The sequence below is a fragment of the Homalodisca vitripennis genome, chromosome 3, assembly GCF_021130785.1.
Source record: "Homalodisca vitripennis isolate AUS2020 chromosome 3, UT_GWSS_2.1, whole genome shotgun sequence".
Lineage (NCBI taxonomy): Eukaryota > Metazoa > Arthropoda > Insecta > Hemiptera > Cicadellidae > Homalodisca > Homalodisca vitripennis.
This window is the reverse complement of record NC_060209.1, coordinates 98772713-98798176: the sequence shown is the minus strand read 5'-3', so window position 1 is coordinate 98798176 and position 25464 is coordinate 98772713. Positions and strand designations below refer to the sequence as shown.

Genomic DNA, 25464 nt, shown 5'->3' with positions numbered 1-25464 from the left:
ACTAATGCGTAGCAGTGGCTAGGAGTAAATTGTCGTAGAATACCGAGTTTTGAATGAACCTCACTCAATACTCTATTCTTATATCGAGTACTAGAAATATAACCAGTTAGACTCTCTAATCTCTAACCCCAGATATTCCGATACCTAGAAGAAGTACTGAATGTATCTCACTTGAAACGAGGTCACACAGCCTGTTGTTCTGTTTGTCTGAGGTCGTAGACACTGAAACTAAGAGCTTATTCTCGTCATCATTACTAAGACTAAGCCAGTACCATTGCAATGTTCTATAATAATGAAAACCTATTGTAACTTACATGTTCTGACGTGAGTTCAGAACGTCTAGGAAACTTGATTACAAAACCAAAACCGAATACACGTTCTTATTCATTACCAAGGCTAGATGTACAGGTAACATGTTCAAGAATAGTGAAAACCTAGAGTAACTCACTTGCTCTGTCTTGAGTTCAGATCGTCTAGGAACCTAGATTACAAAACCAGGAGCGAATACACGTTCTCCATCATTACCAAGGCTGGATGTGCCGGTACCGTGTTCTATAATAGTGAAATCCAAGAGTAACTCACTTGCTCTGCCGTGAGTTCAGAACGTCTAGGAACCTAGATTACAAAACCAGGAGCGAATATACGTTCTCCATCATTACCAATTCTAGATGTACCAGTGCCATGTTTTTTTTTATAAAAATGAAAACATATTGTAACTCACTTGCCCTGCCGTGAGTTCAGAACGTCTAGGAACCTAGATTACAAAACCAGGAGGGAATACACGTTCTCCGTCATTACCAAGGCTAGATGTACCGGTACCGTGTTCTATAATAGTGAAATCCAAGAGTAACTCACTTGCTCTGTCTTGAGTTCAGATCGTCTATGAACCTAGATTACAAAACCAGGAGCGAATACAAGTTCTCCGTCATTACCAAGGCTGGATGTGCCGGTACCGTGTTCTATAATAGTGAAATCCAAGAGTAACTCACTTGCTCTGCCGTGAGTTCAGAACGTCTAGGAACCTAGATTACAAAACCAGGAGCGAATATACGTTCTCCATCATTACCAATTCTAGATGTACCAGTGCCATGTTTTTCCTATAATAATGAAAACCTATTGTAACTCACTTGCCCTGCCGTGAGTTCAGAACGTCTAGGAACCTAGATTACAAAACCAGGAGCGAATACACGTTCTCCGTCATTATCAAGGCTAGATGTACCGGTACCGTGTTCTATAATAGTGAAATCCAAGAGTAACTCACTTGCTCTGTCTTGAGTTCAGATCGTCTATGAACCTAGATTACAAAACCAGGAGCGAATACACGTTCTCCATCATTACCAAGGCTGGATGTGCCGGTACCGTGTTCTATAATAGTGAAATCCAAGAGTAACTCACTTGCTCTGCCGTGAGTTCAGAACGTCTAGGAACCTAGATTACAAAACCAGGAGCGAATATACGTTCTCCATCATTGCCAATTCTAGATGTACCAGTGCCATGTTTTTTCTATAATAATGAAAACCTATTGTAACTCACTTGCCCTGCCGTGAGTTCAGAACGTCTAGGAACCTAGATTACAAAACCAGGAGGGAATACACGTTCTCCGTCATTATCAAGGCTAGATGTACCGGTACCGTGTTCTATAATAGTGAAATCCAAGAGTAACTCACTTGCTCTGCCGTGAGTTCAGAACGTCTAGGAACCTAGATTACAAAACCAGGAGCGAATACACGTTATCCGTTATTACCAAGGCTAGATGTACCGGTACCGTGTTCTATAATAGTGAAATCCAAGAGTAACTCACTTGCTCTGCCGTGAGTTCAGAACGTCTAGGAACCTAGATTACAAAACCAGGAGCGAATACACGTTATCCGTCATTACCAAGGCTATATGTACCGGTGCCGTGTTCTAGAAGAGCGAGTACTGAGTGTACCTCAACTCACGACTTGAGTGGGACGAGGACCCGAGTGCTCAGTGTTGTGGATGTATGTACGGCCCTCCTCTGGTACCACCACTAGATAAACTCGAAGAAATAAACATACGCTAGAACGTGAATTTCTGTGCAGAACCTCATGTTGAAAGTATGCGGGAAAGTTCATGTCTGATGATCGAGAAAGGCATCGCGTTGGTGGCATTTAACAGTCAGTATTTCAGTTTAGTATTGCTGTACAGTAATGCTTTACTCAGGGATATTTAAAAGTGTTTTGTAGAAAGAGCCCTTTGTTTGCCTTATTCAGATTCAATTAAATCTACATCACTTAAATTATGCAATGACTTTTGAAAACCTTTATGTTTTCTGTAATATAGCATAGTAGCCAAATAGCATATTTTTCAATTCTAGGATTACAAAAGTTATAGCTATATAACTATACTTTTTACATATATATATTGAACTGGCCGGAATTCTTCGAATTTATTACAATTGATAACGAATATTGGAAAGATTTTACTGTAAAACGTTAAAAGTTCGTACTTATTTCACCGTTATCCAATTAGCAATAAACGTACTCTTAATAGAGTTAGCTACAGAAATAACAAAGATGTATAATAAACAGAAGTTCTAGCCTTATTAGGAACTCGCCCTTATATGGTGAGAGATTACATAACCTTATTTGTTCAATTGAAAATCATTCAATGTCGACTCCTAGAAGAATGCTAATTGTGGCATCTTTAATATAGTTATGTTTTTATTAAGTTAAGATTTACCTCATAAGTAATATAGAACAAATTAATCGATTATTGATAGTAAATATATCGATATCTGTTTTTATGTTCATTTTTCTGATAAGCCACGAGCTCGGAAAAGAGCTTCGGTCGTTGAAGCAAACTTCATCATTACGAATTCTACATTTATAACTGTTGGACAAAACTGTTAATTATTGTAATCCTTCCTTCACTTAAGGGACAAAATAACCACAAAAACTGCCTGATCTTGTCCATTCTCTCACCCTACATGCTGTAGAAGTCGGGCCGGTCTTTATTGTTATGCTTTTTAATCAGTATTGTTTTCCTATCATCCTCTCCTACATTTCTTCCTTCAGTTATTTCTATTACTTTTACCGTTAACGTTGGCGTGAATTCACACAAATATTCTTAGGAAGGTTAAAATACACATAAAGAGACAAAACCCCCATTAAAAAACTTTTTTTGCAAACCAATTAGCATTTGTTACTCGATGAAAAGACTTAATTTTAGGAACAAAAGTCAGTCTGCCAAATATAATTTTGTTCTTTAAAAATCTCTTACTTATAAGTTTACCACTGTAATACGCGTTGCTTTGTTGTGACTCAGTGTATTACGAGTAGAAGCCGAGCTATGAAAATGTTTGATCTTTTCTGTCTTTTACCAACCTACCAATCTTGTGACAATAATAACAAATGTTTGGACGATAAAATTACTAAATAAAATTACTAAAGGGCCGGTATTACATAAATGCTAGTTGCGCTTTGTGTTGGTTACTTATAGTTCTTGTATTCTTAAGAAGGCAAGGTGATTAAACGCCCCGGAGAAAAAACGAAAATGCTTTAGATCAATGTGGAACTCCATTTTAACACACAAAAATCACAGATGTCAGCTCCACTATCTCAGGTGCGCTCGATAATGGCTGGGTGGGGCTGCCAAGAGCCCCAGATGTAAATCCAATGTGTTGAAAGGGTGCTGTAGACGCGGACAATAGGCAGGACTAGACTGCCATCACCTGCCCCATTTACACGCGTTTAGGCGCCACTTACCTGCGCCTGCACCTGCGCGCTTCTAAATGACTATATAAAAGTATTTAAATTAATCAAGCGCTGTGTTACGCCCTCAAAGGAGAGAGCTAAAATGAATGGATAGGAACTAAACTTGTATTTAATTTTAAGTCTTGTGAAAGATGTAAATGTAGATATAATTTTGAAACGTTATAATACTCCTCAACAACATTTTTACAGTAGACATAGAAAACAATAACGCGTTGACTACGACAGATCTCTTACGGCACATCGGGGTGTAAAAAGAAGCCGGATTCACTCAGTGTAGAGCAGCAGTGAAGATGTTGAACAAGAAATATAACAAAACTAAAATTTCTAAAAAAATATATGTTTTTATTATTACGTTCAACTATTTACCTTTGTTTTTCAGGAGGTATTTTATTTCAATGATACCAGCTGACATAAAATTATTTATTAATCATTAAAATCTGAATACACTCTATTTGTTTAATTGAGCATTTTAAGTAGTGTAACAACACTAACAGTTTAAATTATTTGTATCTTATATTTTATTATACTGTTATACGTGTTTTCGGTAGTCAGACATTTTTGATTATCTCGCACCAAGCAGTAGAACCAGAAATGAGGTGTATTTAAGCGGTCGGAGTGTCAAGAGCTCGGTAGCGGGGTGGCGACTGCCAGACCGACATCTTTATTCAGGCAGAGTATCTACTGATCTAAATGTGACCAAGACAATGGGAACGCTATGAGGAAGTGGACGACACTTAGATGAATCACTGGGCCCCCGGATAACGATAACTTATCCCGACCGGCCAGGCTATGATTGATGCATTGTTTGGCTCTCTAATGCATACACTTAACATATTAATGTCACTCACTTCTAACCGCACTCTGTCGTGTCTCGCATTTCCAGAGTCGATTATCGATGTGTGGTTCCTCTACACCTCGACGCTCTGCTGCGGTTGTGGGGGTCTTCTCATCTCTTTCTACGATTCTATACATTTCGACGTTTGACCCTTACGGGAGCCGGCGGACAAGGTTGTCAAGCAGTATCTGGGAAGATTACATGCCTCCCTCTCTCTATAACCTCCGAACATAAGTCGGCTTAACTACATGGTCATCGCTTTTATACAACTGGAATTCTGAAGCTCAATAGTTTTTATCAGATTGCAGAAATCAGCAATTAAGAGTCATTCGTTTATGTTTTACTAATTCATCTTGTAACTATTTGAAAAATAGCTCTTTTTATGATGTTTCAATTGCAATGATTGCTACACGTTGCCTTTTTAGCTTGACAATTCAATTTATCCTGAATAAATTGTGTTTTGTGTAGTCTGTGATCAACTTGTAAACCATCTATCATACTACAATGTTTCTTATTGTATTCATCACGGAAGATGATCAGAAAGCATCTGCCATCAATCATCAAGAAACTGGTGCAGTGTGGCTTTTTGTCTTCAAACATTAATGAAACCGGACAAAAGTCTAGTTTCCTAGCTTAATCTGCCGTCCGCGTAGTAGAAAAGAAGTTATATAGATTAATTATCCGAGTACGGCGTGGTTTGTTTCTGGGCCGGTTACTAGTACCGGTGTTTTTTCCCTCACCTCGCTATTTATAAGCGAACCACCGCTTCGCGCCACGGCCGCCGCACCGCTACAACTGACTCATCTGCAATAAAAGAGTCGGTGGAAATGATATGTGAACATTCTATTAGGCGGGGAGCCGTAGCCGTGCGCCAGCCAGAGAGGAGCTCGACGACTGGATTCCTTGCCTGTCAACGAAAGATTTATGTTTGGCCCAACGCGTGAGGGACGGATGCCGGGCCACTAGCTTGCCTCGGCAATTGTCCACCACCTAAACATGTTTTACAGCGGCAATTATCGGACGCTTCACTAACTGCTAACTTTAACAATTGTCTAAATCGAAGAATTCGCAAATATTTTCGCCGAATTAAGACTTTCTCGCGACGATTTAATGTCGTTTAATGAGCGATCCCGTACGATTTGTTTGCGTTCCGGTACCGGCAATAATCTCTTGTCGGGATATTCAATTATTCTGCGCGGTCGGTGACGGCGCGGCAGTCCGGTTAATTCGGTTGTGTCGGTCCTGTGTTTATCAGTTTCCTCCGTTTAGAACGTAAAGTTAAGTAAGACCTTTGCATTCTAAATTAAACAATTCGAGTATTTTATGTGGACAAAGTTCCTTAAGTATTTTATCATTTATATGTAATGTAGAGTATTACATAAGCTTATTAAGGTTTTGAAAATACGCTTTCTTCTGATGGATCAAGGCAGTATACTCCATTTAACAACATAGAATTCCATGCTTGATCCAGACAGCATAGATTGTCTCTAGACGTGCCATATCTTAGAATATGCCTTGTTGTAAACTATATATAAGTGTTAAGGAATAAATTAAATTTTGTGTTCAATGTTACAGGAGGACTGAGCACAACAGCCATGGTCAAGGTGCAGCTCACAGACGTAAACGACAACTGGCCTATCTTCTATCCGCGGGAGTACAACGTAACGCTGCGGTCAGGGGTCGTGTCCCAGGGGGCGATAGTCGTGGTAGCCGCGTCGGACAGGGACTCTGGACGTTTGGGGGCAGTTACCTATCAGTTGGTGTCGGGGAACGAGGGCAACCTCTTCCGCGTCGACAGGACGACCGGAGAGGTTCTGGTGAACCGGCCAAACTTACCGTCGCGACCGGGTTCCTACCGACTCAACGTGTCGGCCACGGACGGCGCCGGCCTCCGGTCCCTCGAGGATGCCGAGGTTTTCGTCACCGTATCCGACAAGGGACCGCTCTTCGAGAAGACCAGCTACAACTTCAATGCCCGTGAAGACGTCCCAAGGAACACTATGGTGGGAGCGGTCAAAGCCATCTCAAGCGGTAAGTGCCTTTTATCGTGTCCAGTTTTAAGAATAAGAATATATTCAAAGTTATTATAGTCGTTTGTCACTAGTATGTTCCGAGAATACAACAGAGAGTTAGTAATATTGAACTTAGATTTAATTATTAAAAAAAACAGGCTCAGCAAACATTATGTGTAATGGCTTGTAGCATCTTTAGAATGAATTTCAGAAAAAAAACTATCTTCATGGTGTTTATTATATCCGCACAAACAATCAAAGTCAGATCATCTTCACTCCGAAAGTCACGTATGAACATCATGCCTCTTATGGACAAAGAACAGATATTTCGCCTTAATTGTAGCTTAAGAATACATTATAATTGTAGTTTGAGGTCTACATGGAGAAATTAGGGTAAGGTAGCTTAGAAGAAAATTCCAGAACAGAAACAAATGAATATAAACTTTAGATAGTTGATACTGCTCTACTAATATTCCGAAAAATCTATTGTAAAACGTAATAGTAAAGGGAGACAGCATGGTGTTTCGTTTCCTAAGAAGTACGAGTAAGACATTGTTAATTAATATTGTTAGGGTTCACTGTTATTACTTGAGCCAAGATGACTTATGTTTTTACGTTAGGACGTACAATCCCTAAAAACTGAACGTATGAATTGGATTAATTTATTGGAGGACGGTTATAATTCAATGATACTTGAATTTTAACTGTATATCTATTTTAACGAGCATTACGAAAAACCTGTGTAGAAGCCATAAAACAAATCAGCGTTGTCAAAAACATCGATGATGAGTTGTGAAACAAATCTAGCGTTTGGAAAGAGACATCTTAAATCACAAATGATGGACTTGGAAGTTACGAATTTGTCCTTATACTGGGAAGAGCGATCGGCGCAGCGCGCTGCTCTCCATCCCCAAACATCGCGCGCCTAACCGAGCTGGCATTCCTCGTATCGCACTGTGTGCATGCCTAGCTTAGCATACGTGTAGAGCCATTCCTAGCCCATTAAATACGGAATTCAACGACATTTCACAACTATTGGCCGGCCATTCCTGTTACAGTCACGAGCTACGCCAGCGCAGCGCCGAGCTCGCTCCTTTGTTCCCTTGAAATAATTAATACTCGGGTAAATTACGCATCCAGCAATGCCATCTTGAGCTTTTACCGGTGTTTAACGCTTGATAGCATTCCGTTAACAATAGTGGGAAAGGGATGATAACATTTTGGAGACGTTTAAAGCTTATCTTGGAATACTACCACATACCGCATGATATATGTTTGCCGAATGTTCACTAATTGTTTGAAATATTGCTTTGAGTTTTGAGCACGAAGCAAAATAGTTGGAAAAAAGTACGATAAATAGAACGAATAAAGGTGAAAAGATAATGCATGAAAAAGATGTTACTAATTTTATTATGGAAGCTATAGTTAATGGATAATTGTGTCAAACGTGATGGCTGCACTACATCCGCTCAAAGCTAATACTTTAACCATTGTGTCATTGTAATCACTTTGTATGGCTCTTCCACTTGCAATGAGTGGCTAAGTGATGCGGCCGTGAATAAATGGTGTTGCTACCAATAAACACTCAGTCTGTTTTTTGTACGCGTAAGCGGCATCCCATCTCGATTATTCCGTTTTATATTTTTCATTTAATTGCAAATTGGCGACGCATGGATGAAATTAATTAAGTTTTGAAAGTCCAAACAACCGCTGGTTCAGTGGCGGATCCCAAATGTTGGCGGCTAACGGTGTAGTGTCGCCACATAGCATCACGTCCCATCGCTTATCTCTCTATCTCCTACCTCAGCCCTGCACCAATTATTATCATTATCTTTATGATTACGTCCTCTATAAGGAGTCTTCGCGTTCTAGCCCCTCGCAGTCCACTGTGGAGAAGGCAATTTGAGGCCCTCAGCTCTATCCGGGGTCGCCGTAGTGGCTTTACTACTCTGGATACAACAGAGGTTTTGTTAAACTTATTAGACGCTAGGTAGATAAAATTTCCAAAGAAAATATTAAACATGACAAACCATTTTCGGTAGCTTTCATTAAATAGTTTATTATGTCTTACTGAAATAAAATTGCTACACTACTACATTGAAAACCAATTAAAGGTTTTCACAAAACCCGACTTGTACTTCATTTTTCTCTAAATCGTATTATAACAGATGATGCATTGCATTCAACACTCTACCCTATTAATGTTTTCACACATCTAACAGTTCCACCCTGGCGTCTCGGTACTTATTTTTATTCAAATTAATAAGATCTATAAATTAGGAATTTGTTGATCCAAATAAATTAAAGCCGTTTACAATTCCAATGGTATTACATGTACAATATAATTAGGGGTTCTTCCTCGTTAAATAAACATTAAAACATCTCTATTACAAAGTAACATATTATATAAGTTTTCATTGAGCGGTTAAATCGCATTCCAATTATACTGTTATCCCTCCTCTTTATAACTCCATTATCTTTAACCGCTTTCTGTTTTTATGGAACATTTATTACATAGAAACTATTTAAAGATTTTCAGTTAAGTAAAATTTAACAATTAAATTATATGCTTAGTTATGAGCTGTAAAACAAAATATGTGTATATAAAAAGTCTCTGACTGTATTAGCAGAGATTCCGATATGCATTTACTACCAACAAGTATAAAAAATTAAATATTGTTCAGTAAGCAGACAACGATCTACCTTCTAAATTTGTTTAACTTTGAAGTAGTTTTGTTATCCAAGTGTAATGTCAAAAATGAGATATAAACTATTTCAAACTCTATAGGTAGTGTGAGAAAGTCATTAAATGTCTGATTTATTATGTCCACAATGATTGTCGTTTCGTTACAATAAAAAAAGCTAATGTTGTATTGGAACGCTGAAGAGGGAATATAAACATTAATAAATTCCAAGTTCCATCCTCAAACATTCTCTGTTTCAGTTTTCTAACGATGCGAACAGTGTTATAAAACACGGCCAGTATTTACGAGTACATCCGTTTCTACCTACTCTGTCGTCAGGAGGGTTGCCGACCACACTGCCACACTATCGGACCAAGATGTACGGACCGCGTGGTTAGCCTAATTAAGTTGTGACGACGCCGCTCTAAGCGAGATGTGGTCCTCAAGGGACATATCTTATGTTAATCGATGGGCCACGCAAGCCTTTTTACGCTTATCACTATTTATTGGACTCATTATGTTCTAGTGCGGGCCACTTTTCGGGCAACGACACAATTTAAGCCCATGTTAATTTCGTAGGGTGTTTTCTTATCTCAAAACTAGAAATAAATCTGCGACTCCCGTTCTGTTTACGACTTCCTTGTATCGGCGGTCCACCCAACTCGGTGTCGCCAGTTTCAAATGTTTAAAATTGCTAATTTCCTCGGGAGCAGTGTATTTAAACTTTTTATCGGAAACAAACCTCAACTTTGTCAAGAGTACACATTAAGTCACTAGAACGACATACTGTAAAAATAATATTGAGCTAATAATTTAACAACCACACAGAGTCTAAAAATAATATAACAAGTAATTTGGATTCCCTTTTTTAAATGTGGGAGAATCTACTAGAAAAGAAGTACTTAAATTGAATTTTTCATGTATCAAACAGCACTCTTGAATTGATGTTTGAAATAGTGCCTGATTCCAGTAACATGAATGGCCTTGTGTTATATTGTGGTCGATTAAAATTAGCATAAACGTACAAGCATGTCTCCAAACTTGGACTAGGTATAACTTAGTCATCGCATAAAGTATTCATTTCCAAGTAGAAAACAATCCATGGCTGTTGTGTACCATGTGAGGGAAATATTATGGATAGGTTAGTTGAGATTGGTGAGTGGTTAAAACCAGTAGACCATCAAAGGCCGGGGCCGTGCTTTCAATAAAACTTGTCCACTAGTAATCCAGGAAGCCTTATTAAAGTTCATGATACCTTCCACATTTAGGTGGAATGGACAAAGGTTGCCAGAGTATAGATCTCAATGTAATTATGCCTCTCAAATCACGAGTCAAGTTGTCAAAAGCTGCCCTGCCGGTCGTAACGAGTCATTCTCCCATTGAGACCCGAGCCCACTGGGTTTCTCATCCATCCGAGATAATAAAGCAACCCATGCATAGAATGCAGAATAATCCAAGGATGACTAAAGAGGAATTTGGATACGACTAAAATCTTCCGGACGTAGAACAAAAATAAATACTAAGTAACATAGCTTCAAACCAGTTAAGAATTGTTCTACAAGTTTTAGAGCAAATAAAATACTTATATGTAATACTTACGCGTGTTGGCTTCATTGACATTTATTTCCCAAATCAACTTAGGCATTCCTAATTCACGGAGGCTAATATGTAGACATGGAGCGGCATGCGACCTCTTGACAGTATACTGCAATAAGAACTCAACTTTCCAAAACCTAGTTTACAACACGTACTCGTCGTTGAGTACGTCCATGGTATCTGCTTCAACGATATGCTGTGTAGGTCAGCGTCTTCCAGCTTCTCGGATATCTGGTGAGTCTTTGCGACTGGAAGGTTGCATTGTAAATAGAGCCGTACCTTATGCCATTCGTGATGTCACCCTGCCGGTCGGAGCCGTGCACGTTTCCCCAACGCCACCATTCAATTCTAATTCTGCTTTGCTCGCTTTGCACATTGCCTTCACAGGTTCCAATACAATTTTTAGTCTGGCAGTTAAACTCTTAGTTGAATATGTTCTTGAAAATATCCTTAACGTAACTGTCAAAACATAGAGGACGTATTTACATTAACTTCAGCCGTCAGGGAAAAAGTATTATACGGTTAAAATGGAATTAGTTACCTAAGTTACCTGAATATTTTTCTAATCTGATTAATAGTTTTATAAAACACATCATACCACTTTCACTAGAAGAAATTGCTGTCCAAGTATTATTAAAGTCCATAAAAACATTTTAGTTTAGACGACAAACAAATAAATTGCGATAATAAAAATAAAAATTCAGTTGGATTAATATAATACAAGAAATACGAATGAAAAATCAAAACTCATTTGTAAATAAAAAGTTACTTATACAGTATAGTATTAAACTTCATAATCCATACTTTAAGATCATATAAATGGTAACCCTTTAAAACAGTATTTTTAAACGTAAAATTGTTTCAGTGATTATGAATATTAAGATATGACGACATCTTATTTACAGTACCGCTATGCAGATGTTGGCACCATTTCTGCTTTTATTTCTCCGACATTATTTTCTCTTAGCACTCCATTGAACTCACCCACGTCAAGCCCCGTTGCGGCATTGCGACTGCCAATTTTCTTTAAGGACGCGGACATGTTTCTGGATCATGACATTGCCCAATACGGATGCATAATGCATCAGAGCATGTATAAGCGACTCGTTGCCCAATCGGCTGAGACCGACTACCATCGTGGTGGGCAGGTGCTAACTTACCCTTATGTAACTATTGGTGCTTTATCGTCTTGGGCTGATCCGTTGTCACTTTCCCTCATCTTTATTTATCTCAGACTTTCCTCCTGCTCGCGCGCTCGCAAATATCTTATCTCGTCGTGCTGTTTTATTTATCCATCGATGACGAAAGGAATTGGTATCTGTATTGAGTTTTTTTCTTCAAGATACAATTGTTAATACTGTATTTTACGTAGAATGTCCCAAATATACGACCGTGTGGATGAAGACATACTAGAAATATCAAAGATAGTATTTGTGATGGATATTAGCCTTGCTGCTCTCTCACCTCCCCTATTCACTAATTCACTTCTCCTTCAAACGTAAAAAAGACCATTTGGCCGCTGCTGAGTCGTTAGCCATTCAGCGGTGCTGATACGGCCTGACGAGTGACGACTCAGCCCTAAATGATGTTTAATCTGTACTTCTCCGGCGGAGGGGGTAATGTCGTTGCTCAAGGAATGCGCCGCTATTCTGTGGCCGACATTCGTGTGTGGCCCCTTGTATGACTCGCGCTTTCCTTAATGTTTAAAGCATTACTTGCCATTGGAACCAAAGAAACTGGAAGATCCAAGGATCGTGGGCCTAGACCACGTTTTCTTAATTTACTGGCAGCTCCAGTAATTTATAATTTATGGCTCGGAAGAAATGTTTCTGGTACGTTGGTCCGTTTGTGCTTCAGTCAGAACTGACTTTCATGCCTCAGCTGTTTACCAAATAAAACAGCGAGTTGAGAAATGCTTTATATACAATTGCAAACATTAAGAACCCAATTAAAACGTCTTCGACACATGTATTGCCCAAATTGACAAGAAGATTACCTTTATAATTTAGCAATGAATAGTTAAGAAAGTAATGCATTAAAGACATATTTTTGAGAGAACACAATTTGGAACTGCTCATATCGGTCCTTATTTTTTCATGGACCACTGCGTTGTAACGTCTTTTTGATTTGGAATCCATAATGTAACTACGAGCCCTCAACCGAAGGTGAGCAAACACGAGAATTAAGGATTAACAGGCAGTTAATAAGGTCATATATACTTGTTTAATAGTTATTTTAAGGAAACGTATAGTAGACTCATAATGTGTGCTACTGGGATCAATCTTTATTCGTAGAGTTATCCTTGAGGAATTTGTAAAAATCCGACCAAAATAGCTCTTACTGAGCTACCTGAAAACAATCAGTTTATACAATTTTAACTAAGTTCTACCTAATTTTGTGTCTTATACCTGTTAATGTTCGTGTTTTTGAATGATTTTGCTCTTCTTTACACATTAAAAAATGTGGGGTAATGAGGTTCAGCAGTTGTACAGAATAATAGGTTTTGTAATTTTCTAATATGTTTGAGTTGTTTTATATTTCACTGAGTTTAGTAATAAACTAAAACATGGCAATTAATCAAATAGTTGTTTAATCGTGATTTTATCATTGCACAGAGTGTTTGTTCACACTGATATGTTTCAAATGTTTATAATCCCTTATTATTTCCATCATTCTAATAATAAAATATGACAACTAAACAATCGGAGGTTAACAAGATTTGTAATACAGCTTAAACTGATTGTACGCACTGATACGTTTGTAATTTTTACAATGGCTTATTATATCCACGATCCTAATTTCAAAACCAAAACGTGACAATTAAAGATATCTGGGAACAACAAATTCTTAACATTGTGTTGTCCAAGTTTGTTGGCACATATTAACTGTTATGGCAGTAACTGTTCCAGTACAGTGATCGGTGGTTGGAACCACTTTACGTGTACTAACAATTAGAAGGACAATTATCCAAGGAATTGACGACCTTGTCGTACATTAAACAACTGCTAATTATTTCCACTATCCTAAGAAATGTTAAATACTTAACGATTAGACTATGGCTTAGAATAATAAGATTCTAGCATTGAATAGAATGTTTTGTTATCATTAATAAGTTCATATTTTTAACAGCTTATTATTATTTTCAGCGATACTAAAAGATTCCTTTCGATGCCGCTCGGTTAAAAAGTGAAGAAAACCATCTGTTTCGTGTCGTGGCGCTGAAACTGCTGCAGTTTTTATTGGCTATAAGTTCCCAGTTCAACGGACTTTCTGACGGCCATTGTAAACTCTAATTGTGTAGCTATTGTGTGGCCATTATCACTCGTATATATTAACTGTTATGGCAGTAACTGTTCTAGTACAGTGATCGGTGGTTGGGACCTCCGTTTTTACCAATTTCCGTGTACTAACAGTTAGAAGGACAATTATCCAAGAAATTGACGACCTGGTCTCTCACCGAGAGTAACTGTTAGTTTCCATCGACAGTCACATTTTGCCGTTATGTGTTCGTTACGGTTACGAACTAGAGTTGTCTACCTTTCGGCTCCCATAATAGTTGTTGCGTCTTTGGTTTGTTAAGTAGTGTTGTGCTTCAGATATCTGAGGTGGAGATTCTTGAATGTGACAATTAATTACTCATCCCACTTTATGAAAATACCAGGAAACCTATTTGGGCAGATAAGAAAGTTAGGTTCGGGATTGTCGTAAATTCATAAAAAAGTTTGATCGTACTCAGACGTTACACTGGTGCTCTGGTGGCGCTACTATCCGGCTTCAGAGTTTTGGGGTACAGATATTTTTAATCTGACTAAACGTCTACATGCTGCTTCCGGAGAGTATTGCAAAATTTAAAATGTATTGGTTGACAAAAAATTTTAATATCTTAGTTAGGACCAGGAGAAATCTTCAACCTATGAGGGGTTTCAGATGTTATAAACAATTTCAAATATGCATTTTAAAAGACTGCTATTAAGACATGTTCTGTACGTTTTTCTCTAATTTTCGGTTTTGGCTAGATGACAGACACCAGTACTGAATGTAAATTGATGAAAAAAATCGTCACTACGGTCCATTCAGAATACTCTGACAGCGAACTAATGGAACTACTTCGTTTTAAGTAGTCGGTCAGGGGGCTACCAAGGCTTCACCTGAGGCCGCGGGACTCGGCGTCTCCGTAGCGACAAATCAACGCCAGGTAATGTTCCAGCGACTGTTCCAGGCATTCCAGACTTCATGTACTGTTTTCCTGGAATGCGCAAGCAGGAGCGTGTTTAGACCCCCACCCCGCCGACTGCTAGCTCCTCGCTGCTCTCTGCTCGCCGTCTATGCAAAGCAGTTTAGCCACTCCGGTCGTCTCCGCTCATTTCCTAGCATTTCCTCACGTCGCACTTCTAATAGTATCATTTGATTTACCTCCGGTGATAAGTGTCCTGTCCTGCTCCATGCACGTGCATTTAACTCCTCATAGCTTTATTTATGCCCGCTATATAAATATGTTCTAATTTATTAAATCTAACGTACCTACAGTTCCCATGACATTCGCAGTTGACTTTCACACAATGACACTTAGTTAACACTTATTCTTCAGCACTCGGCGAATATAAGAGTAAATTAATTACTAATCCCATCTGTATATCAACGGCTGTTTTCTAAATGCCAAGACAGTCTACAGAAGAGTTGTAAATCAAGTGTACAGAATGTTGTGTGACCGTGACAGAGCACTTGGCGGTACCCGAGGACGGGTGGGATGGTGCATAGATAGACCCGAAATGTAGTCAGGGTCAGAGAACGTGCTAGGCGTGGGGTACAGCCGGGCTGCGCATTACTATGGATACCCTTGCACACATCGTCTACACTCCACAATAACATTGGAAATTCAAATAGTCCCCAGTTTAAATAAATTATCGAAGTTGAGAATCGGAGATCTCGCGATAACCAAGAAACATTGCACTACTGGGTGTAAGTAAGGACTTTACCGCCAGCATTAACACGAGTTCTATAATCGTCTTCTAGGCCTTGGTGATAACTCGTGACGGCATCTACGTTCACAGTAAAAACATAGAACTTCGGAGAAATGGAGCTTTATAAGTGATCTAGTCCGGAGTTTAACCGACAAGTTACCTCTCTAGTGGTTTCGTGATTCCAGAACTCTGTACCCTAGAGCTTGAAAGAGCCCAGTAGATTTGCTGAGCGTAAGAGGTTTGTGCCTGTACAATACCGCGATAGCAAAGAGGAAGGCGTGGATATCTTCCCTTCTGACGTAACAGATGTAATAAATAACGAAAACGATAAGTTTATTGTTTACGGAGAGTTATTGCGGAGATATGTCTACTACGGGAGTAAATCAAGTTCTTCACCAGGTCGGTGTAAATCTCTTCAGTTGAACAGAGAAGTGACATCCGACCACGCCTTGCTCGTAATGGCCTCCTTATCCCGGATCCGGTACATCTTCATGAGTCCCTTCGTTTGTAACTGCTACTTTTTACTATTTTGTTTTGGAACAAATCCTTCTGAATGTTATCTACTTTCCCAAAAGAATTCAACTTTTATCGAATTGGTTTTGGATTTTAAATTGTCGTAAGTTTCATGTGTCGTAATTATTGTTTCTTACCATGACCTCGTTTAGAGCACATGACCTTAAGTTTCCCATCTTTTTTGGATTCAATTTTCTAGGGGGGTTGCCGGATATCTGGTTGCAGGATGATCAAAATCATTCTAAAACTAACTATACTCACCTCGTTTGTACCCCGATTTTATTCACTTTTCCAGAGTTAAAATGGGTTAATAGGGACTCGAGAATACAGGAATGTTAATAATTAAAGTTCGATTATTACTGAATCTCTTTAGAAATCCTAAGGTCGGTAGTAAACATTCAACCAATAATGCCAAAAATAATTAGCCATAAAAGGAAGTCCCGATAACAACGACTGCACGATCTGTTCGGGCTAGGTCGGGTCACTTCGTGCGCCATCGGAGAGTTTAATTGTTTCAACTTGTTCCATTATCTATCACACATTAACGTAACCATGGTGATGTGATACCAATAGAACATTCATCATTTCCTGTCATTATTTCATTTCGTTGGTTTATTTTATACCAGTCCTTTTCAGAAGAAAGTAGTGTGAGCAACTCATTTATACTGCGGTTTGTGGGTTCTCATTTTCAAACATAATATATACAACCTACGCCAGTGCTATTTTAACATACAGACACAAAGTACAATAAGAATTTTTGCAACATTCCTCACAAGTTACTCTACTTTGTTCAGTTAGTCTTTTAACACAGTCTTGCACTACACATTTCAATTTCAGTTTAACAATATGTAAATCCCAGTTCTTCAGATGAGATTGAAAAAAACTTTATCATGTATCGATAAGAAAAATAAATTTAATGCGATCTTTTAAAATTCAGCTTTTACATAAAATAGTATTATTGCAGTATGGTAAAACATACAGTAAACACAGTCAGAAAGAGCGTCCTTGGATCCCAAGAAATGAATACTTATAAACACAACTGGTCTTATGTATGGATACACTTTAACCTGCAAAACAATTTGTTGAACCAAATAAGTAACTCAGAATATTTATTGAGCATCTTTAAAGAGAAGAGGCGGGTTGTCGGGAATGCACATTTTCAATATAACTGGTCTGGAAGTCTGGATCATGGATTTGAATAAACATAAGGTTGGAAATTCACTGGACCATATATTAATCCAGAATAGTTCCTTAGTATACAATTTACAACCAGTCTCAATGTCTTATATCCATGGAATTTGCTCTAAACCGGCGTGACAAGATAGCCGATTTGTTAATTAAGTACATGACAACTGTGCTTGGTGTCTCTCAAAGAAATTGTTCCATTAATATTTACAGTCAAATTTTATTTGTTGTATTGAAAATAATAAACACGTCTAAAAACCTAGACATCATTCATAAATTAAACTTTTCCGTATTAAGAAATAATGGGGTAAACGTAATTGTTCAGCAAACACGGTTGAGTAAAACTTTAACTACAGAGTAGTATGATAATGAAAAGATTACAATCGGTCAGTCTAAACTATATCATTTCTTTACTGGTACTCGAAGTATGAAAGAATTTTAATTGCAGTGAAGAAGGAGTATTGTAGACTGACAAGAAAGACAGAGGTTAGATGGAACGTACCGTCGTGAATGGTGAAGTAAAAATTCGAACCTACGGTATAATATAATATGTAAGATCTTCCGTCCTTCCTACTAACATTAAGCATTCAGAAACATTCACAATATTTGAGGTAAATAATGACCGGCCATTGAAGATTTTAGATGAGTAAGGAAGACACAGACGGTTGATAATACATGATAGAAGGGAAGTTACTGCCAATGTATTGTTTAGACGGAATGACGTTAGAAGTGTTTAAGAATTACTCGCGACAGAATGACTTAACTGACCACTGATTGGAAAACGAGATCGAACGAAGGAAGTGTTGGTGGATGTTCTACCTTGACTAATAACATTTCTTAGTGATTCGAAGACTTGTTTGGCCAGAGGTTGCGAAATGTAGGTATAAGATAAAAGCTTTTCTCAACTCAAAATACCTTTTACTTTTACAATTAAAATAACCTACAGCTCCATTATGAAACATTTTTGAAAATTATGTGTTGGAACGCCTCATGGAGTCAGTTAATAGTGATCAGGTTTCCTGTGTATGTTTCATCTATTTTAAGTCTTGGTAAAAAATCATTTTTGTCCACAGAAAATTACCGAGGAACTGCGTTAAAAATTGTCGTATTCAGGCTGTGTGCAGGGTACAGGAGTAGAACCCACGCGATTTCACTAATATATCCTGGTACAGGAGCTTAATTGGCAGTAACAGGCCATAGTGTCGCTGCGCGGCGCTCGCCGTGGCAACCTGCCCACGCTCCACCTGACAGGGCTGCACACTCTATGGTCCCGTCCTGGTGAAGGTTATAACAATCTTAGTAACAGACCATAGTGTCGCTGCGTGACGTTTGCCGTGGCAAGCTGCCCACGCTCCACCTGACAGGGCTGCACACTCTATGGTCCCGTCCTGGTGAAGGTTATAACAATCTTAGTAACAGACCATAGTGTCGCTGCGTGACGTTTGTCGTAGCAAGCTGCCCACGCTCCACCTGACAGGGCTGCACACTCTATGGACAGTCTTAGTAACAGACCATAGTGTCGCTAACCTGCCCACGCTCCACCTGACAGGTGCACACTCTATGGTCCCGTCCTGGTGAAGGTTATAACAATCTTAGTAACAGACCATAGTGTCGCTGCGTGACGTTTGCCGTGGCAAGCTGCCCACGCTCCACCTGACAGGGCTGCACACGTGTCCTGCAATCTTAGTAACAGACCATAGTGTCGCTGCGTGACGTTTGCCGTAGCAAGCTGCCCACGCTCCACCTGACAGGGCTGCACACTCTATGGTCCCGTCCTGGTGAAGGTTATAACAATCTTAGTAACAGACCATAGTGTCGCTGCGCGGCGCTCGCCGTCGTAGCAAGCTGCCCACGCTCCACCTGACAGGGCTGCACACTCTATGGTCCCGTCCTGGTGAAGGTTATAACAGTCTTAGTAACAGACCATAGTGTCGCTGCGCGGCGCTCGCCGTGGCAACCTGCCCACGCTCCACCTGACAGGGCTGCACACTCTATGGTCCCGTCCTGGTGAAGGTTAAACAATCTTAGTAACAGACCATAGTGTCGCTGCGTGACGTTTGCCGTGGCAAGCTGCCCACGCTCCACCTGACAGGGCTGCACACTCTATGGTCCCGTCCTGGTGAAGGTTATAACAATCTTAGTAACAGACCATAGTGTCGCTGCGTGACGTTTGCCGTGGCAAGCTGCCCACGCTCCACCTGACAGGGCTGCACACTCTATGGTCCCGTCCTGGTGAAGGTTATAACAATCTTAGTAACAGACCATAGTGTCGCTGCGTGACGTTTGCCGTAGCAAGCTGCCCACGCTCCACCTGACAGGGCTGCACACTCTATGGTCCCGTCCTGGTGAAGGTTATAACAATCTTAGTAACAGACCATAGTGTCGCTGCGTGACGTTTCGCCGTGGCAAGCTGCCCACGCTCCACCTGACAGGGCTGCACACTCTATGGTCCCGTCCTGGTGAAGGTTATAACAGTCTTAGTAACAGACCATAGTGTCGCTACGTGACGTTTGCCGTGGCAAGCTGCCCACGCTCCACCTGACAGGGCTGCACACTCTATGTTCCCGTCCTGGTGAAGGTTATAACAGTCTTAGTAACATAGTGTCGCTGCGTGACGGGGGGAAACCTGCCCACGGTCTTGTACTGATGTAGATTATAACAATCTTAATAATAGTAGTTTAATATTGAAAGTTCGGTTGTACAGTATACCATTTTCTGGCAGTGATTTTGATTTTAATTTGTTCGGTATAAATTAAATTAAACAGTAGTATACGTAACTTTTGTATACCACTAAAATTAGATGTTTCATACGATATATCGAATTAAAAACGTTTCGTACAAGTATTCATATTTTCCTTCATTTAACTTTTCTCAACTTGAGGGATTATATTTAAGTTTTATTTACTAAATACGGACGCCATTATGTGTGTGCTAAATCCCGACGCCAAGAGATTGTAGCTCTGTACTATTAATATCGGTATCGGTGTAGCCACGACGTGCGACGCGACGCGACGCGACGCCAGCAGATGGTGGCTGTGTACTATTAATATCGGTAGTTGTGTACCCACGACGCGACGCGACGCCAGTAGATTGTGGCTCTGTACTATTAATATCGGTATCGGTGTAGCCACGACGCGACGCCAGCAGATGGTGGTTCTGTACTATTAATATCGGTATCGGTGTAACCACGACGCGACGCGACGCCAGCGTATTGGAGCTCTGTACTATTAATATCGGTATCGGTGTAGCCACGACACGACGCGACGCGACGCCAGCAGATAGTGGCTCTGTACTATTAATATCGGTATCGGTGTAACCATGACGCGCCGCCAGCAGATGGTGGCTCTGTACTATTAATATCGGTATCGGTGTAGCCAAGACGCGACGCCAGCAGATGGTGGCTCTGTACTATTAATATCGGTATCGGTGTAACCACGACGCGACGCCAGTAGATTGTGGCTCTGTACTATTAATATCGGTATCGGTGTAGCCACGACACGACGCGACGCCAGCAGATGGTGGCTCTGTACTATTAATATCGGTATCGGTGTAACCACGACGCGACGCGACGCCAGCAGATTGTAGCTTTGTACTATTAATATCGGTATCGGTGTAACCACGACGCGACGCGACGCCAGCAGATTGTAGCTCTGTATTATTAATATCGGTATCGGTGTGGCCACGACGCGACGCGACGCCAGCAGATTGTAGCTCTGTACTATTAATATCGGTATCGGTGTAGCCACGACGCGACGCTCGCACCGCCTTGCTCAGTTTAATTAGCAGAACAGAGGAAGGAGAAGGATCAAGTGTAATTGGCAGGGTCTACAAGTTAGCTTGCCTTGCACCGTGCTGTCGCTCGTCTTATTTTGGAGGACCGGTCCTACTTCAATTTCTCCGTGTATTTTTTCTTTACAGTATAAACTGAATCGAGTCAGACGTTTGCCGCATTCCGCTGGAATCCGATAGGGTATAAGTGGGCTGTTCGTAGAGGCCGCTCGGAACACAATTGAAATATAATATTGCTTTTTTAATTGCCTACATAATCATAAGCACGTTCAATCTAAAGAATAGTTTTAAGTACCTGACTTACTGGTGTTACTTGTACACTATAAGTCCAACAATACTGGCCATAATTCTTGTGAACTTTTCACTTAACTTCAACACTAATGCCGTAAGCCATACTGAGGTTGTTATAGTTGCCTATACAGTAAGCCTAAAAATTAAAACTGTTGATACTCATTAATGATACTGTCTATTATTGCAACTTTAAAAATCTATGTACTGTGACCAATACTTCGATTCTTGTCGTTTTCTGTACAGTACGCTCAATAGTTACAACTATTGATACATATCAGCAATATTTTATATAATGACTACTTTATGAAACCAATCTCACATGTTTAATACCGTAGCCATGTTCTTTAGTCTGGTTGTTGTCATAGACTGTACAGTACATCCAACAATCACACCTGTTGCCACTTATAAACAATATGCCTATAATCACAGCTTTAGGAAACCAATCTCACTCGTTCAATACCGATGCTGTGTGCTATACTCTGGTTGTCGTCATTGCCTGTACAATACAACCAACAATCACAACTGTTGACACTCATAATCAATATACCTATAATAACAACTTTAGGGAACCAATCGCACATGTTCAATACCGATGCCGTTTGCTATACTCTGGTTGTTGGCGTTGCCTATACAGTAGGCTACACCCAACAATCACAACTGTTTACACTCATAATCAATATACCTATAATAACAACTTTAGGGAACCAATTGCACATGTTCAATACCGATGCCGTGTGCTATACTCTGGTTGTTGGCGTTGCCTATACAGTAGGCTACACCCAACAATCACAACTGTTTACACTCATAATCAATATACCTATAATAACAACTTTAGGGAACCAATTGCACATGTTCAATACCGATGCCGTGTGCTATACTCTGGTTGTTGGCGTTGCCTATACAGTACACCCGACAATCACAACTTTTGACACTCATAATCAATATACCTATAATAACAATTTTAGGGACCCAATCGCACATGTTCAATACCGATGCCGTATGCTATACTCTGGTTGTTGGCGTTGCCTATACAGTACACCCAACAATCACAACTGTTTATACTCATAATCAATATACCTATAATAACAACTTTAGGGAACCAATTGCACATGTTCAATACCGATGCCGTGTGCTATACTCTGGTTGTTAGCGTTGCCTATACAGTACACCCAACAATCACAACTGTTTACAAACATAATCAATATACCTATTATAACAATTTTAGGGACCCAATTGCACATGTTCAATACTGATGCCGTGTGCTATACTCTGGTTGTTGGCGTTGCCTATACAGTACACCCGACAATCACAACTGTTGACACTCATAATCAATATTTCTATAATAACAACTTTAGGACACCAATCGCACATGTTCATTACTGATGCCGTGTGCTATACTCTGGTTGTTGGCGTTGCCTATACAGTACACCCGACAATCACAACTGTTGACACTCATAATCAATATTTCTATAATAACAACTTTAGGACACCAATCGCACATGTTCAATATTGATGCCGTGTGCTATACTCTGGTTGTTGGCGTTGCCTGTACGTACGCCCAACAATCACAACAACTGTTAGCTCTCATCAACAAGTCGAACAAAGACGCCGTCCTCACAATATGGCTGCCGAGACGAGACGTTTGACGGTTATTAATTATTGTTCCATTGTCTGAAGCAGAAGTGTTGATTGGAACTTTGCAGGGGTCTCGCCTTATCCGATCCTGACAGGTCGGTCCTCGTGTCATTCAACCGGGTCTCGGAAACATCCGAGTTTGGTTATAAAGTTATGACTGTGCACTTGCCGTGTAAGTGTGTACTAATATTATCTTATAACAACTTTTAGAAGTCAAGCTTGACTTTTAACATATTAGTCGGTTGTTGAATGATTGTATCTTTTGTTGTGTTATTTTCCGGTACCAAATCTGAAATTTAAAAGGGAAAATCTCTTCTAACACTGTAAAAACATATGTACTTATCATGAGCCAATGTAGTGTATAATAATTCGTTAATATATGGGTACTCTATTCACTATCTCCATATAAACCTTTCTTGAAATTATTTTACGTACATCTCAATACATTCCGTAATTGTAAATAATCGCATATAAATAATATTTTTAAACAATTTATCATTTCATTTTTTTGCGGGATGGATAAAATTGTATTCTACACATAACTTTCTTTACACACCGAATGCAATAGTCTATGTATTGTTTCTCTTGAAATTAAACTTCGATATAATCATTGACCTATATAATGTTTAACTGAGGAAATAAAATGGAACCACCGGAAAGATTTCTGTTTCAAAACACAGGTAATCATCTCGGTGTATTTAACAATTATTTATGCAAACAATGAATTGTAATTTTTTCCGATGCTTTAAGATCCAGACTCTTCTTATTGTTGTGTAGCTGTATTATACATTACGCTATTAGAGAACGGTTACAGCAAATACTAGAAAGAATTTACAACCATAATAACCTTATCAGAGGGCAGGGTGGAAAAGCGGTGTGTGAACAGTTTACCTTTCGTTTCATCATGGAGCGATTAGTGACGATGAACGGGGCAGAGAGAATAGCTGGAATGCGTTAAAATAGCAAAGTTGAAAGACGGAATAAATCATTTTGCAATCAGGCTGGGCAGACTTTCTGCTCTCATGCGAAGGATAAATGTGGCGCGGAGAAAAGTGTGCGGCGGAGTGCGGAATGGGATCCCCACAGAGTTGATAAAGCGCTGTACATCTGATATTAATGCTAGTAGCGACGTTGAGATATGCCCTCAGTTCCTCCTAATTAGCCCCTTCCCTCTCCCCTCCCCCGCTAGACAGTACAAACATCAAAACGCTCATATTGTTCCGTAACGGTCCACCGCGTCTGCTGGGTGGCATTCACCCTCTTAAGTTCGAGTAATTATTGTTCGATTGCGGAAGTTTCAGTCACGTGTTCGAGATCTGTATCGGGTTGCTTGAGCACGATACACTGTACTGTCTCCGACTTGATTTCTGATAACACCGTTGGCCATGCCCGGACTTGCGAACAAGCCTAGAAGCTCTTCACAATGTCGCTTTACCTGCAGGTTTACAAGCCGCTGGGTTTAGAACGGTACACCACTCACAAGAATCCATCAAATTATGTTAGGAATATTTCTTGTGTTTTAAACGTAAAATAAAAGATTCTTCTTTCGAATTCAAAGTCCCGTTTTTCAAGTTATGACATTGATTAGAACATAAATAAATAAACGTTTTTCAAAACTTAAAAATAACATATTAGATGCAACATACATAATTCATAATAACGCACTTAATTCATGTGTTTGCTGCTTTCATGTGATTTTCAAAGCTGTTACTTTCTCTTGGTATTGAACAATTTGACATTTGCAGGTTACCATTCTTTGGTACGGTACTCTATCGTTGCCGGAGACTCCGAGGGTTACTTCACCATCGACCCCAACAGCGGAGCTGTCAGGACCGCCTCCACCTTGGACCATGAGGCCCACTCGTCCGTGCTGCTCAACGTGCAAGCGGCTTCGGACTCCTCGTCTGTGTACGCCTACACCCAGGTACGTTTCTGTCCCGAGGCGTCAGACCGATCCTTTATTTAGCCTCGATAATAATTATGCATCGTATTCAAGCAGAGTTTTAATTCCAATTCTAAATTGACCATTCGCTACAGCATCATTTTCAGTCCAATCGATGACCCTTTCAATTAAGTCTATGATTTACCCGATATTCCATCACGACAGGAAATGAAACCCGTTGGATGGGCATAAGCGATGATGAGTCTCACATCGATGCTACTGAGCGATCATTCAAGACTAATTGTCCGTGCAGGCCGAACCAATTACGAGAATAAATAAGTCGC

The 25464-nt window shown here is 39.8% G+C and overlaps 1 protein-coding gene across 1 annotated transcript in view; it reads left to right on the top strand.

The window, feature by feature from the left end:
- The window catches only part of LOC124357241 (protein dachsous), a 307451-nt gene that overhangs the window by 235931 nt on the left and 46056 nt on the right, over nucleotides 1–25464 (top strand). Inside the window, exons 4-5 of the mRNA XM_046808795.1 lie at nucleotides 6148–6603; nucleotides 24984–25162. Coding sequence (XP_046664751.1) covers nucleotides 6148–6603; nucleotides 24984–25162 — 635 coding nt within the window. The remainder of the gene's footprint in view (nucleotides 1–6147; nucleotides 6604–24983; nucleotides 25163–25464) is intronic.